The sequence below is a fragment of the Pundamilia nyererei genome, unplaced genomic scaffold (genome assembly GCF_000239375.1).
Source record: "Pundamilia nyererei isolate P.nyererei 1_Seehausen unplaced genomic scaffold, PunNye1.0 scaffold00196, whole genome shotgun sequence".
In the NCBI taxonomy this organism is placed as follows: Eukaryota; Metazoa; Chordata; class Actinopteri; order Cichliformes; family Cichlidae; genus Pundamilia; species Pundamilia nyererei.
Window position 1 is genome coordinate 949177 of NW_005187597.1, and position 13160 is coordinate 962336.

At 43.1% G+C, this 13160-nt stretch overlaps 1 protein-coding gene across 2 annotated transcripts in view; it reads left to right on the forward strand.

Annotated features, from left to right (window-relative positions):
• afap1l2 (actin filament associated protein 1-like 2) overlaps window positions 1–13160 on the forward strand; it is a 45187-nt gene that overhangs the window by 9956 nt on the left and 22071 nt on the right. The window contains exons 2-3 of one of the 2 annotated variants that reach the window (XM_005747385.2): window positions 3167–3295; window positions 7501–7563. In XM_005747385.2, coding sequence (XP_005747442.1) covers window positions 3167–3295; window positions 7501–7563 — 192 coding nt within the window. The remainder of the gene's footprint in view (window positions 1–3166; window positions 3296–7500; window positions 7564–13160) is intronic. The other variant, XM_005747386.1, reaches the window with a different exon arrangement.

Here is a 13160-nt window from a genome sequence, read left to right on the forward strand (position 1 = left end):
AAGCTTAAGACCAGTTCACAGTGGCTTTCTAAAAGAAAAAAAATACATGGGCATAACTGCACATACAGCAAAACGATTCATAATTTTGGATGGCTCGTTAAAAAAGGAAGATATTTTTTGTTAATATTTGCTTTAAAATAAAAAAAAAAAAAACTTCTTTATTGACAGTCAGGATAATGTAAAAAGCTTTAGCCAACGATTGCAGGAAACCTTTTATGAAACTTTACCGTCACTGCAAATAGATACTTATTTGCCTGACAATGCACAAGAGTGCTTATCAAACACAGTAAAGTGTTTGATAAGCGTAGTGTGGGAGAAGTCAGACAAAAAATGGTCATGTACTGTGTTCATAACACAAATCTGGAAGTCCAAAATCAGGCAGGGGGAAGAGAAAATCCAAGATCACATCGCATAGGTGTTTGGAAAGTTTTAATTCAAGCAAAGCAAGTTCATTCTTATGTACCCTTTTTACTCTGTTTTAACTGCAGCAGTTACAAATCCCTGTAGTAGTAGTATTCCTCTCTGATTCAGATTCCTTTTGGCTATTCTGCAGAAGTGAATTGTTTATACTGTGGAGGCTGCGGACCCTAACTGGATGTTTAGTGGGCGTCTGGCCAACCCAAAACCCACAGAGACAGGCTGCTGCAGACCTCCCTGTCCTGTCAGCTGACTTTGTTTCCCAGGGTCCCCAATCCAAAAGGCCATCTGAGTCAATCTCTGCAAACACACAAGGAGAAGGAGCAGGAAAAATGCTTAGACTCATATTCACCAGGCATACATCAGTAGCTAAACACTGAAAATTGTAATGACTGTGGTTTAAATCATTTCTCTAATGCTTTGAGACAAAGAGCAGTGTATGTGTGTATCTATATGTGTCCAATACAGTGATGTTTTCCATGGTGCCTCTCAGCAGAAGTTGACTCAGCTTGAGTTAGAGTCATCAAAAAACAACCTAGCGTGTTGTAGCTTTTGGAAAGCTTCTTGCCGTTTCCGAAAGGCAAAACTTACCCGGGCCTGATACCTTACGCTGCAAAATGTTCCCCCCTTTTTCAAAAGTTTAGCCATGTATGGGAGAGTAGCAAACAGAGCAGAGGGAATGATTGCACTCAATAGATTGCTGACACATACCACTAAGTAATCAGTTTGAGACGGAAGGAGCTATTAAAAAATGAGAGCTGACAGTTTTAATAGAGAATAAACAACAAAAAAGGCAACTTACTGTCATTTTATGTGGGGCAGAGTTGAGGTTTTAAGTAGGGTCAGATGATTTTGACACAATATTGGTGGTTTTGTTTTTGTTTTTTTCTTACCAGTTTTTCATTTACAGCAGTGTGTATCTGTTAATGTACGGCCAGTCTTAATGAAAGCAAATCTATTTCAGTTGGAATGATGTTTTCTCACCTGCAACACACACACACACACACACATATATACATATATATATATATATATATATATATATATATATATACTGTATTTTAACACATGATCCTTGTTGGACGGTATTAGATGTGAGTGAAATTGTATGTTAAATGATGAATGTAAGGTCATCTTCAAGTGTAAAATTAATACCAAGGAAAGTCACAGTGGTCCTGTGTGGGATTAGAACTGTTCTTCTGCCACTTCCTGCCTCCTGAGGCACATTTTGTTTCCCTTTCAGTTTGGAGAAGTACTGTTTATGTCCATGAACAGGAAAGAATAGATTGAGTTTCATGACAATTTTAAAGTCTGCCCTTGGGTACCAGGCAGGAGTGCCAACTTGAAAACTCAGTTTCCATTTTTAGTCTAACATTATGTCCACTCGAACGGATTCCTGAGGAAGAAGATTTGATTTTCCCTTACCAGTCACAATACCCATGTATCAATTTGAATCTTATCTCATTTTAAGAGTGGGGCAGTGCAAAGTCAAAACAGCTCAGTATGTTCCTCCATTATTATTTAGTACCCATGCCTCAGGAGTGCTTAATGTAGAGGTATCGATACCAATTGGTATCAGACTGATTCTAGCACAATAGGATCTATACTTTGGAAATTAATAATATAATATCTGTATTGGCAATGTACTGACATGCTGCCAGCTTGATACTAAGTGAATAAGTATCACACAACTCTAATGTTAGTCCACATCTTCAAAGCAACTTAAAAGTAGTGTTAATCCCGCCTCTGGCACTGATTGGCTAATCATCATTTTTCATCAGCCATTGGGCCAACAGTCAGCTCAGAGGAGCGGATGAATTTGATGGTCAAACATCAGAATATGCTCCTACTTAATAAAGCTATATGTGCTTGCAATTCATGTAAAATAGATTAATTCATCATTTTTTAGAAAATTAACAGAAAATATGCAGTTCTTCAAAAAAAAAGTCAGGAATAATTACGCATCTCTATCCCCCAACCACCACTACCTGCCCCACCTTCTCTTTAAAAAAAGGTCTTTCTTCTTTATTTCCTCCCCCGTCTCTTCTCTTGAAGTGCTCACACACTGAGGCCCACTGTAGCGAGGGGCCTATTCATGAGGCCAAGAGACAGTGAAGGAAAACACAAAGAGCTCCCCACACAGCAGAGAGGACTCTGAGCTCAGCGCTGACCCCTGAAGGATGTGTGTGGGCTGCACCCAGACACACTGGCCCCGCCGACACCAGCCTAGGCTCCTCCCTACTCTGAGCTTGACCTTTAGCTAAACTCCCAAAACAACCTCAAACGGACTTGCAACTGTCAATAACAGCTCGATGAGAGGAATGAGAATGAGAAATGAAGTCTGAGTGGTTATCAGCTGTTGCCAGTGAAAAACCTCAGAGGAGTCTCTCCCATGCAAAATGCTGGCAACCAGCAAACAACTTGAGGAACAAAAGGAAGTCAGTGGGAAAGGAATAGCTGCTAAACTAAGAACTGAAATCAGTGTTAAAAGACAAATCCCTAAGTTGAACAAGTTCTCTGCCATAAATTAAAGCACAATATTCTGATAATGGCTGTCTGGAAAGATTACAGGCTTTGTTTTCCCTCATGACTCTTGCTTTTCTTGATGATGGGAACTTTGACAGTCCTGGTTTTAAGCCATTGTCTTAATGCTTCTAAATATTTTCTTGCCAAGAAAAGTGTAATAAAATTTAAAGGAATTTTTATACCACTGTAAATCTGAGCCCCTCTTGTCTGTCTGTGCTTCCAGTGCTGGACCAGCTCCTGATGGAGCTCCACCGCTTCTTGGTCATCTTGGACAAGGAGACGCTGAGTGGGAACGCCACCGTCCAGAAGGGTTTGCTGTCTGATCTCCTCCAGTCCTACAGGGCTTCGACTGGTAAGAGCACTTTTTCAGAAACAGTGGACCATTATTCACCCGTCTTTTCAAAGTACAGTTGCTATACACTCAACAGCAACTTCATTAGGTACACAATTTCTACTTGTTAATGGCAATATCTAATCAGCCAATCACACGGCTGTAACTCAGTGCATTCAGGCTTGTAGACATGGTCAAGGCAACCAGCTACAGTTTTTTAAAAAGCTGTCCTACTTGCTTAGAGTTTAACTTATACGTGCCAGACAAGTCAGAAAAGTGTGAGTGGTAATAATAAAATAACATCTGTCTATATTCTAACATGTCGGCCCAAACAACTTCAAACTTAAAGCAGATGAAGACAGAAATACAAATCTGAAACCGCATGACCAAATTCTCACTTCATATTTATTCAGGAACTGATTTTCATGGATATTTTATGGGGAAAGTTTAAATCGGTTTGATATGTTTGATTAAAAAAATAACAAATCGGAAGTGAAAGCGTGCAAACAAGTCATAGACATACAGTTACTGAACTACAATATAATAACTTCCTTAGGAAAATTTCATGAGAGGAAGAGAAAATTATTCTGCCCAGTATGTAATTGGGAGGTTAGATATACTGTGAAGTCTAAATAACCGCAGAATTAGCTGACTCACAGCAAACTGCAGAGTAGAATTACTGCAAACATATTACATGTAACATTTGAAGTGAGAAATGACCTAAACAAGTCTAACCGTGGTTACATTTAGTCATGTTTAACACTACCATGAGCAACTGTAGATGTGCAGTGTTGGTAACACTAAAGTTCTAAAATTAGATCAAACTCTAGATGAACTAAAATCATCATATATATCACACTGTGTAATTATCTTTAACAAAAATAAGCCAAAACACATTAAAACAGCTAAGCACAGCCTAACTGCTTTGATAGGAATTAAGTAGCAGCAAGGTGTTATTAATCAAAGACACTTTAATTAACTGATTATCTGCAAGTGTGAGCACTTTTATCACGTTTTGGCATTTTAGTGGTCGGACCCCAAGGTAATAAAATTCTACAAAAAACCCAAGAAACTCTACAGACCTCAGTTAGCATGGTTAATGTTAAAGTTTGACAGTACAAATAGAAAAAGACTGTACAAGTATGGCTTCTTTGGAATAGTTGCCAAGAGAAAGCCTCTTCTCTCTAAAAAGATCATGACAGCATGGCTTCGGTTTGCAAAGTTGCATCTGAACAAACCACAAGACTTCTGAAACAATGCCCTTTAGACAGACAAGACCAAAGTGAATATGTTTGGCCATTGTGCACAGCACCACGGTTGGAAAAATCAAACCCAGCATATAATGTCAAGCTCATAATTACCAAGTGTCAAGCACGGTGGTGGACGTTAATGATTCAGGTTGATTTTCCAGCCATAAGACCTGTGAACCTTGCATCACTGGGTCAACCATGAGCTCTGTACACCAAAGTATTCTAGAGTCCAGTGCGAGGCCACCTGTACGACCAGCTTGCCTGAAATTGGATCATGAAATAGAAAAATTATTCCAAGGACAAGAGTAAATCTACAACAGAATGACTGAAAAAGAAAAGAATCAAAGTGTTGCAATGATGCAGTCAAAGTAAGAGAGCTGTGCATAAATGAATGCCTGGAAACCTCAATGAAGTGAACCAGTGTTTTAAAGAAGAGAAGTTCAAAATTCCTCTTTAATGATGTGAAAGACTGATAAGCACGTCATTATTGGTGGTTCTACAACATATTAAATTATGGGATGTGCTTAGTTTTTCACACACTGCTTCAGCAATTTGGTTTAGTTTTTCTTATAGTAAATAAATAATGACACACTGTGATGTGTCATGTTTTATTATTCATCTGAGCTTATATTTAGCTCATTTTAAGACCTGATGTTAGGGTCTAGATTTAATGTTAAAACTTGATAGAGGGTGTATGTTCTTTGTACCATAAGTGTGTGAAAGGAAATAATTAAAAAGTATGAAAGGTTCACTTTAAAGTTGCTGTGGAAGTGTTTCTAGTTGGCCTATTAGTATGCATAAATCCACTTACAACAATGTTGCAGTGTTTTGTTTTGTTGTTTGGTGCATTATTAGGTTTTTCTTTTTTTAAAGTTAATTTCAGTAGAAGAATTTGTCACAAACCTTTAAACTGTTCTCTTGATTTTTGCGTCCAAAACTGTAACACTGGTTGAAGGTTAACCACAAATGTTTCAATTCATTCAAAAGCTGCATGGACCGGCTGGCAGTTAATCTGCCATCCAACAAAGTATCTTATGTAACATGTGGTCATTCCCTGCATTTCCCACACTTAAGTGAAACTGGCCTAGGAGAAGTTATTAAACCACCTACTCTGGTTTTATTTTGTTATTTTGAGCTCTTACTAACCTTTCATAATCATATCCCTGCAAGCTTTGCAAAAACATCACTTAATCTCAATTTTGGTAGCTAAAGCCACATTGTGCCTGCAGGATTGCTCTTTTTTTCTTTACTACATTCCTCCCTCTGTTGCAAAATTATTTGCTTCATGCAATTTTTTACAATTTTCAGTTTATAATCAAGCTAAAACTTAACTTGTTAACTTTTTAAACAGCTTCAGATGAGTTTTTTTTTCTTGCAACTGCTGGTGGGCTGATGTGATTTATGGTGCTCTATGCCTGCTACTTAATCTTTGAAGCAACTAATTAATGACATGCTACCGCTACCTCAAAAATAGTTTGACACAAATATGATAATGACTTTTTGTTTGTTTGTTTGGTTGGTTTTTGTAATGACCCCGATTCTTTGCCATTTTTGTCATTTGCTGTCACCTTCTCACTTCTGGATTTTAAAAGTCAACTCTCTTTCGCCCTGTTTTTCTCAGAGAGCTCTCACACTGTTCACTAACACACACCAGCAGTCAAGCTTTTCCATGTTCAGGTCTTGGACTCGTCTCTCCGTACTTCCTCTTCTGGCTCCAAGCTGTATCATTTTTCCGAAGCTGCATTTATCCTCTGGGGATGCTCACTTCCTCTGAGCAGCAATTTATAAATAGCATTTCAACTTTGTTCCCCGAAAATCTGTTTTCACTGTACAGGCAAAACATCATTTTATGCTGCTGCTGTTTGGTTTCACCTCATGATATCTATTTCAAAGGAGAAGCCCTTCTCCACAGTATCACCCAAGGTTAGAGTTTTGTTTGATTTCCTCTAATCTAAGTCAGCTAAAATATTTAATTCCAGTGAAAAACTGTGCTGCAGCTCCGGAACAAATTCCCATAACAGGTTACAGTAACCAAATGGAGCCTTCGTAGCCACAACCTCTGTGTTTATTGTTCAAGAAAAGGCCTTTCTTCAGACTGTTTGTGTGGCAATGTTATGGCGATGTCCTCACCAGCTTGTAATTACTCCACCATGTTGAGAGTGACATGACTCCAGCTGTAGTCCTTTCCTCGCTGACTCTAGCATTGATGTATGTAAGAAGGTTTCATCATCTCCACTTTTTGCCTGAAGAGTTGAGTGCAAGTGAAGTCAAGTTCATCCTTTAGTTCCTTAGTCTGGTTATGATCAGCTCCTCTAACCATGCAAAAGAAACAGAAAATGGATCACTTTTAGAGTCAAATGCAAAGTTTTTGTGAATGCATGATTGTTATGAACAGGTGGATTAAGTTCAGGAGTTGCCTTGTATATTAAAAAGCAATGTAAAACTTCCGCTACAGACGTGACACAGTGCTGTATCTGTGCAGGCAAGGAGTACTCTGACTAATGCCTGATGAATGCTTGCCACGGTAAGAGTGGGTGTGAATAGTGGCCCTATCTATGTGCACAATGGACTACTTGTTTGGGTGAAGTTTCCCTTTTATCCTGGACTTCTTTTTGACAAGCACGATGGAAGTTTGTTTTGCACCAAGGTGGAATCAGATTTTCCCATCAGCTGTCTCAAGGGAAAGCAAAATATGCATTCTTTCCGTGTTATCGTTTGCAGTTAAGTCACACTGTGAATATATTCAACCAAATCAAAAAAATCAACTTTGGGAATTCAAAGCAAGCGTTAAACAGTAAAAAAGACAAAAATACCTGTGCATAAGCTCATATTTTCTTGGCATTTGTGTTTGTTGTTTTGCAAGGTTTGCTTAAATTCAATAAAGGTGTTTGTGGTAGCTAACCACAGAGCAAAAACATCTATGCAAAAGTGCACTGCTGTCAGCAGTTAATCACCTTCTGCTGTCTCTGTTTACAGGTGCTGATGAGGAGTATATCTACATGAACAAAGTCGTTCCGGGAAAAGAAAAAAATGGTAAAGGTGTGAGTTTTAAATGTTGCTCTTTGAACTTTGAAAATGACTTAGTGGTTCTTGTATGTATATGTAAGTATGGCTTCGAAAATTGTATAATAAGAAATGCAAATGTAAATGTTTGATGGCAGATTGAATGAAAACGTGTAAACTGTTAAGCGCACCGAAGCACCGGTTTGTTCCATTCCAGCTTGTACATTGAAACTCAATTGTTGAGGTGTACATTTTCTCTTTGTGCATAAATAAATCATCAACACTCGCCTAAAATATATTAAAGCAGATATTCAATCCCATTTTGCCTTGGCCGCATCTGTCCGAAATTGCTTATATCACTGTTCAGACTGATCTGCGTATTAGCACCATCATTTTTTAATGACTTCATAGTCTTACCAGGCTATTTGGCTTACTTTACCATATTGTATTACAAAATTCTGTACACAGTGAACCAGGAAAGTGAAAGAATAATATAACAGTAATATGAGTTAATAGATAACAAATTAGTTAAATAAATTTTGGTTGATAAAAACTGTTATGTCCACTCAAATATCTTATGTACAATGTAAATCTCTTGTGCTCTCGATTTCTGGTTTGTTCAATTAAGCACTGTGCAAACTGGATTATGGAACAAACTGATCCTTCACTGCACTGAACTGTAATCCACAATGCAAAATTTTTACGTCAATAAGGCATCGTCAGCTGTCAAAAAACAACTGCATACATTTGGATTAGCACAAGAAAACACCCACAAATTACTAATTTTACAACTTCACACATACACAGACTCTTTGTGCTGAATTGTCTCGTATACGCCTAAAAAATACAGGCTTCAAACAATAATATTTAAAGATGTTATTCTGTTGAAAATTAGGGCTAATAAACGAAAGGCTTAACACGGAATTACTGACATAGTTTTATAACAATGTTTGAGTCAAGCTCAACTAATTAAGACAAATGTCACATACAAAACTAAAATCTTTCATAAAAGTTTGTGCTCAATAATCCCAATAATTATTAGCCACTGCTGACTTTTCCAGCAGGTTCTTTTTAAAAAAAAAATTACTATACTAACAGGTGTAAAAATCTATTTGACATAAAGCTCAATACTTTGAAAAAAGAATGAATATCAATTCTCATAATTGGTGGCATCTGTTTCAGTTAATCTTATTCTTTGTTTTCCGACCACATACCTACCAAACTCACCCACCATTCATTGGCATTGCGTCAGCAGTACACGGTGTTGCATGCCAGTAAAAACCAAAGAACTGCTGACTAAGATGGTAAACTAGGTAGATTTTTTGCATGCGAACAAATTTAGATCAAGGCAAAGTTTGCAACCTCACAGAGTTGAATGTCACATTTTCACATTTCCTTGTCATTCTTTAGGTTTCATCCATCTATTCTTGGATTATTCCATCCATCCATCTATCCATTCTCTTCCGCTTATTTTTTATCAGGATAAACGACAGAACAGGTCGCCAATCTAAACATAAAAGGTTTCTGGCAAAAGCTCGTCATGTCTGTAGTATATATCGTTAGTGTAGCTAATATTCATATTGCTTACAAATTACCTACTGTACTTACATAATCCTGTTATGATGACTTCATTTCAGAGTAAATTTTTCTGAATATGAAACAAAGAAAGCACCTTTTTTTTCCTTCTTTTTAAAAAAAGGGCTTTTAGTGTAATTTTGCGTTTATCCATGAAGGTCAGATGGCGCATAGTTGTTACACTATTTCCATCTCATGCTCAGTTTACTTTCAACTGAACAGACATGATAAGCCGCTGCAAGCTGTGGCCCCTTCAGCTCCTCAGCACTCGCCCACCATTTCCTGTCTGTTTCTTCGCAGAGCCTCAACATCTGAGACTGACCTGTTTTGTTTGGACAGTGATAAAGAATGTGGTTTGAATGAGCACTAGAGTTAACACATATTTTCAGCAGCGATGCTTACAAAGCCACACGCTGTCTACCACAGAAACTCATGTGAGGGGGGGATGAAATACACTCGGAGTGAACTTTGTTTGTTAAAATAGGATGAGCTACATTATTTATTTATTTACCTTTTCTTTTACTGTAAAGCATTGCTCATAAAACGACAGGCAGCCTGGTTCAATTATCTTACATGTACGTGATAGTACACGTGCAGCCTGTGGTAATGCAGTGCTTTTGCTGCAGTTCATATCAGCGTGTTTCTATTCTTGTAATGATACAAAAAGGTATAGAGCAAAGGTACAGACAGGGACTTTTTATAACACATATATGAACTCTAGTTGGCTTAAGGATGTTCTCTGAAGGTCACATTTGAGACCAAAAAAGTTATAAGACACTGAAGAAACTCTTAAAGAGAAAATTGCTGTGACATTTTGTCACGCTCATTAGGCCTCATATTAAATATTGTAGCGGGTCAGGGCTGTTCGGGGTTCTGTTTGTACAGTTATGTTTGTTTATGTTGCCATAGTGACGGGTGACGCCCTCTCGCTGCGAAGGTTTGTCCTTCCGGGGTCAGAGGGCGCCCTGGGTGTTGTTGTTGTTGTTGTTGCCGCGCTGAGCAGTTAGCTAGCGGCAGTGTTCTTCTGCAAATGTTAATAAACGGCTGTGCTCCCTGGCTAGCTCACGGGAAGCAAGACCAAACGATACCTCCGTCTACTCCTTGTCTGAGCTCGCCAAATTGGTGTCAGAAGTGGGATAGCTCACCCTCGCCGTAATGGAGAGAGACATTCAGAGGCTGGAGCAAGCTGTCGAGGAGAACATTCCCCGCTTGGGAAACCGGCGATTGAAGAGAGAGGATGTGAGCGGCCATGTAAGTCCCCGGACGGGTCCCGATGGCGCGAGCGCACCGCGGCGGCGGCCCGTCGCGACAGATGCTAGGGCAATGCTTCATGGGCTACCTCTGTCGATCCACACGCCGAGCCCCCAACCGCGAGCAGTTATGCCTACCACGCCAGTTAAGGTACCGAAATACAACGGGCTAACCCTGCTAGAGCCCTACCTCTCACAAGTGCGGCTGGCCGCCAGACATAGTGGCTGGAGCGAAGAGGAGACTGCTACACACCTAGCACTAGCATTAGAGGGAGATGCACTGCAGATACTCCTTAACCTAGCCCCGGCAGAGCAGCATGAGCTCCAGGCCCTCACTACGGCACTCGAGAGGCGATTCAGGCAGCGGCACTCCACTGATCAGAGAAGAGAGCAGCTAACCAACCGGAGCCGTCGACCGGAGGAGAGCCTGGGCACCTTTGCAGCAGACGTGTTGCTGTATGCTCGTCGTGGCTACCCGGAGTTTCCAGCAGCAGCCCGTGAGGAGATTAGCCTGCATGCTTTTCTGCAAGGACTTTTCCCCGAGCGACTACGCCAACACGTCCGCCTGGCCATGCATCAGACCCTCCGTGAGGAGCTCCTTGAGGCTGAAAGGGGCGAGCCGGTGCTCACCTCACGACCTAACCAGCAGGTGCCCCCCCCCAAACTACCCCCAAATCAGAGCCACAGACTGCGACGGGGAGGGGGAGGTCGCTGAGATGTCCCAGCTGCAACCCTCGGTGCCCCAGAGGCGTCCTCGTTGACTGACCGACCGCTGCTACCGGTACGATGAGCCTGGCCACATGGCGCGTGACTGCCCAGCACCATCCCCGAAGACCAGAACTACGCAGCCTCAGGGAAACAAGGAGGGAGCGGTGTAGCGAGGGGACCACCGCTCCAGCTTCCTGCCCCCCTCCAAGGACGATGCACAGTGGTGGGCCGAGTTGGGCACCTCAAGGGACTCTACCTCAGCTGCTGTGTTGAGGACCAGCCATGCCAGGCCCTGGTGGACAAAGGGTCTACCATTTCCGTGATACGACCTGGCGTGCTCCCTGGAACATCCGGGCCACTGGTGAAGGGTTGGTTGCCCACAGACACCCAGCTGATGACAATGACGGGGGAGAAAACTGTTATGTGGGGGAATAAACCATTGCGGATCCGAGTGAAGGATCTAGAGCTGGTGCACGACTTCTGGCTCGCCGACATTCAAGACCAGTGCATCATTGGCCTGGATCTGCTGAGCCACTGGGGGGCCTGCGTCGACACCGTGAAGCTGGCTATCACTCTTGGCGCAGAGACTTTTGCTCTCCAGTGCGGCCAAAAGCAGGGAACGGGGACCAGACGAGACAGGCGTCGGGCAGCTGCCGCTCAGCAGATTTCGGATGCCGGTGGCTCCGGGTCATCTCCACTCGCCTCAGCCTCAGCCTCTCAGCCTGACAAACCTCCTTCGACCGAGACCATCGAGGCTGTTGATGACCTTTGGCAGCGCAGTAGCGTAGGCCTCCTGAGGTGCCTCCTGGACGAGAACGTGGACATCTTTGCCACCAGTGAAAAAGACTGTAGGCAGACGAGTCTGGTCCAGCACACCATCGACACCGGCTCTGCTCAGCCCATCCGTCTGCGCCCACACTGGCTGCCCCTCTCAAAACGGCAGGTAGAGGAAGAGAAGATCCGTGAGATGGCTGCGGCTGGGGTGATCGAGCCGTCCAATAGCCCATGGGTGGCACCTGTGGTCCTGGTGGGGAAGAAGAATGGCAGCCCGAGGTTCTGCGTGGACTTTCGCCGTCTCAATGCAGTCACCAAGAAGGACTCGTACCCGCTGCCGCGGATCGACGAGGCCCTAGATTACGTTACCGGCTCCAGTTGGTTCAGCTCCCTCGACCTACGCAACGGTTACTGGCAGGTGGAGCTAGCCCCCGACGCAAGGCCTAAGACTGAATTCACCATTGGACAGGGGCTGTGGCAGTTCAGGGTCATGCCATTTGGGCTCTGCAATGCGCCAGCGACGTTTGAGAGGCTGATGGAGAGGGTGCTCGTGGATATCCCTTGTAGCCGCTGCGTTGTGTACCTGGATGACCTGTTGGTGCACGGTGGCGACTTCGACAGTGCACTGTCTCACCTGAGCGAGGTCTTGAGTGCCATCCGATGAGCTGGGCTGCGGCTCAACCCCGCAAAATGCCGGCTGTTGGCGAGAGAGACCACGTTATTGGGCCATGTGATCAGCGCTCGAGGTGTCGCCACTGACCCCACAAAAGTGGCTGCGGTCCGGGACTGGCCGACTCCCTCGAACGTCCAAGAACTGCGGAGTTTCCTGGGCCTAGCCTCCTACTACCGTCGGTTCATCAAAGGGTTCGCGACAATGGCCAGCCCCCTCCACCACCTGACTGACAAGGGACAGCTGTTTGGCTGGGGGGATACCTGTGCTGCGGCTTTTGCACAGCTGAAGGAGGCCCTCACCAGAGCCCCAGTCCTGGCCTACCCCAACGCCCGGCAACCTTTCATTGTGGACACTGATGCTAGCAATGTAGGGGTTGGGGCGGTCCTTTTCCAGCAGGACGAGGCTGGAGAACGGGTGGTGACGTACTTCAGTCGTGCCTTGGGGCGAGCCGAGAGGAACTACTGCGTGACCCGGCGGGAGCTGCTGGCCGTAGTGCTAGCGGTGCGGCACTTCCAGCCATATCTGCATGGCTGCCGGTTCCTCCTGCGCACTGACCATGCATCTCTGACTTGGCTCCTGAACTTCAAACACCCAGAAGGGCAGGTGGCCCGCTGGCTGGAGGTCCTTCAGGGCTATGACTTCGAGATCCAGCA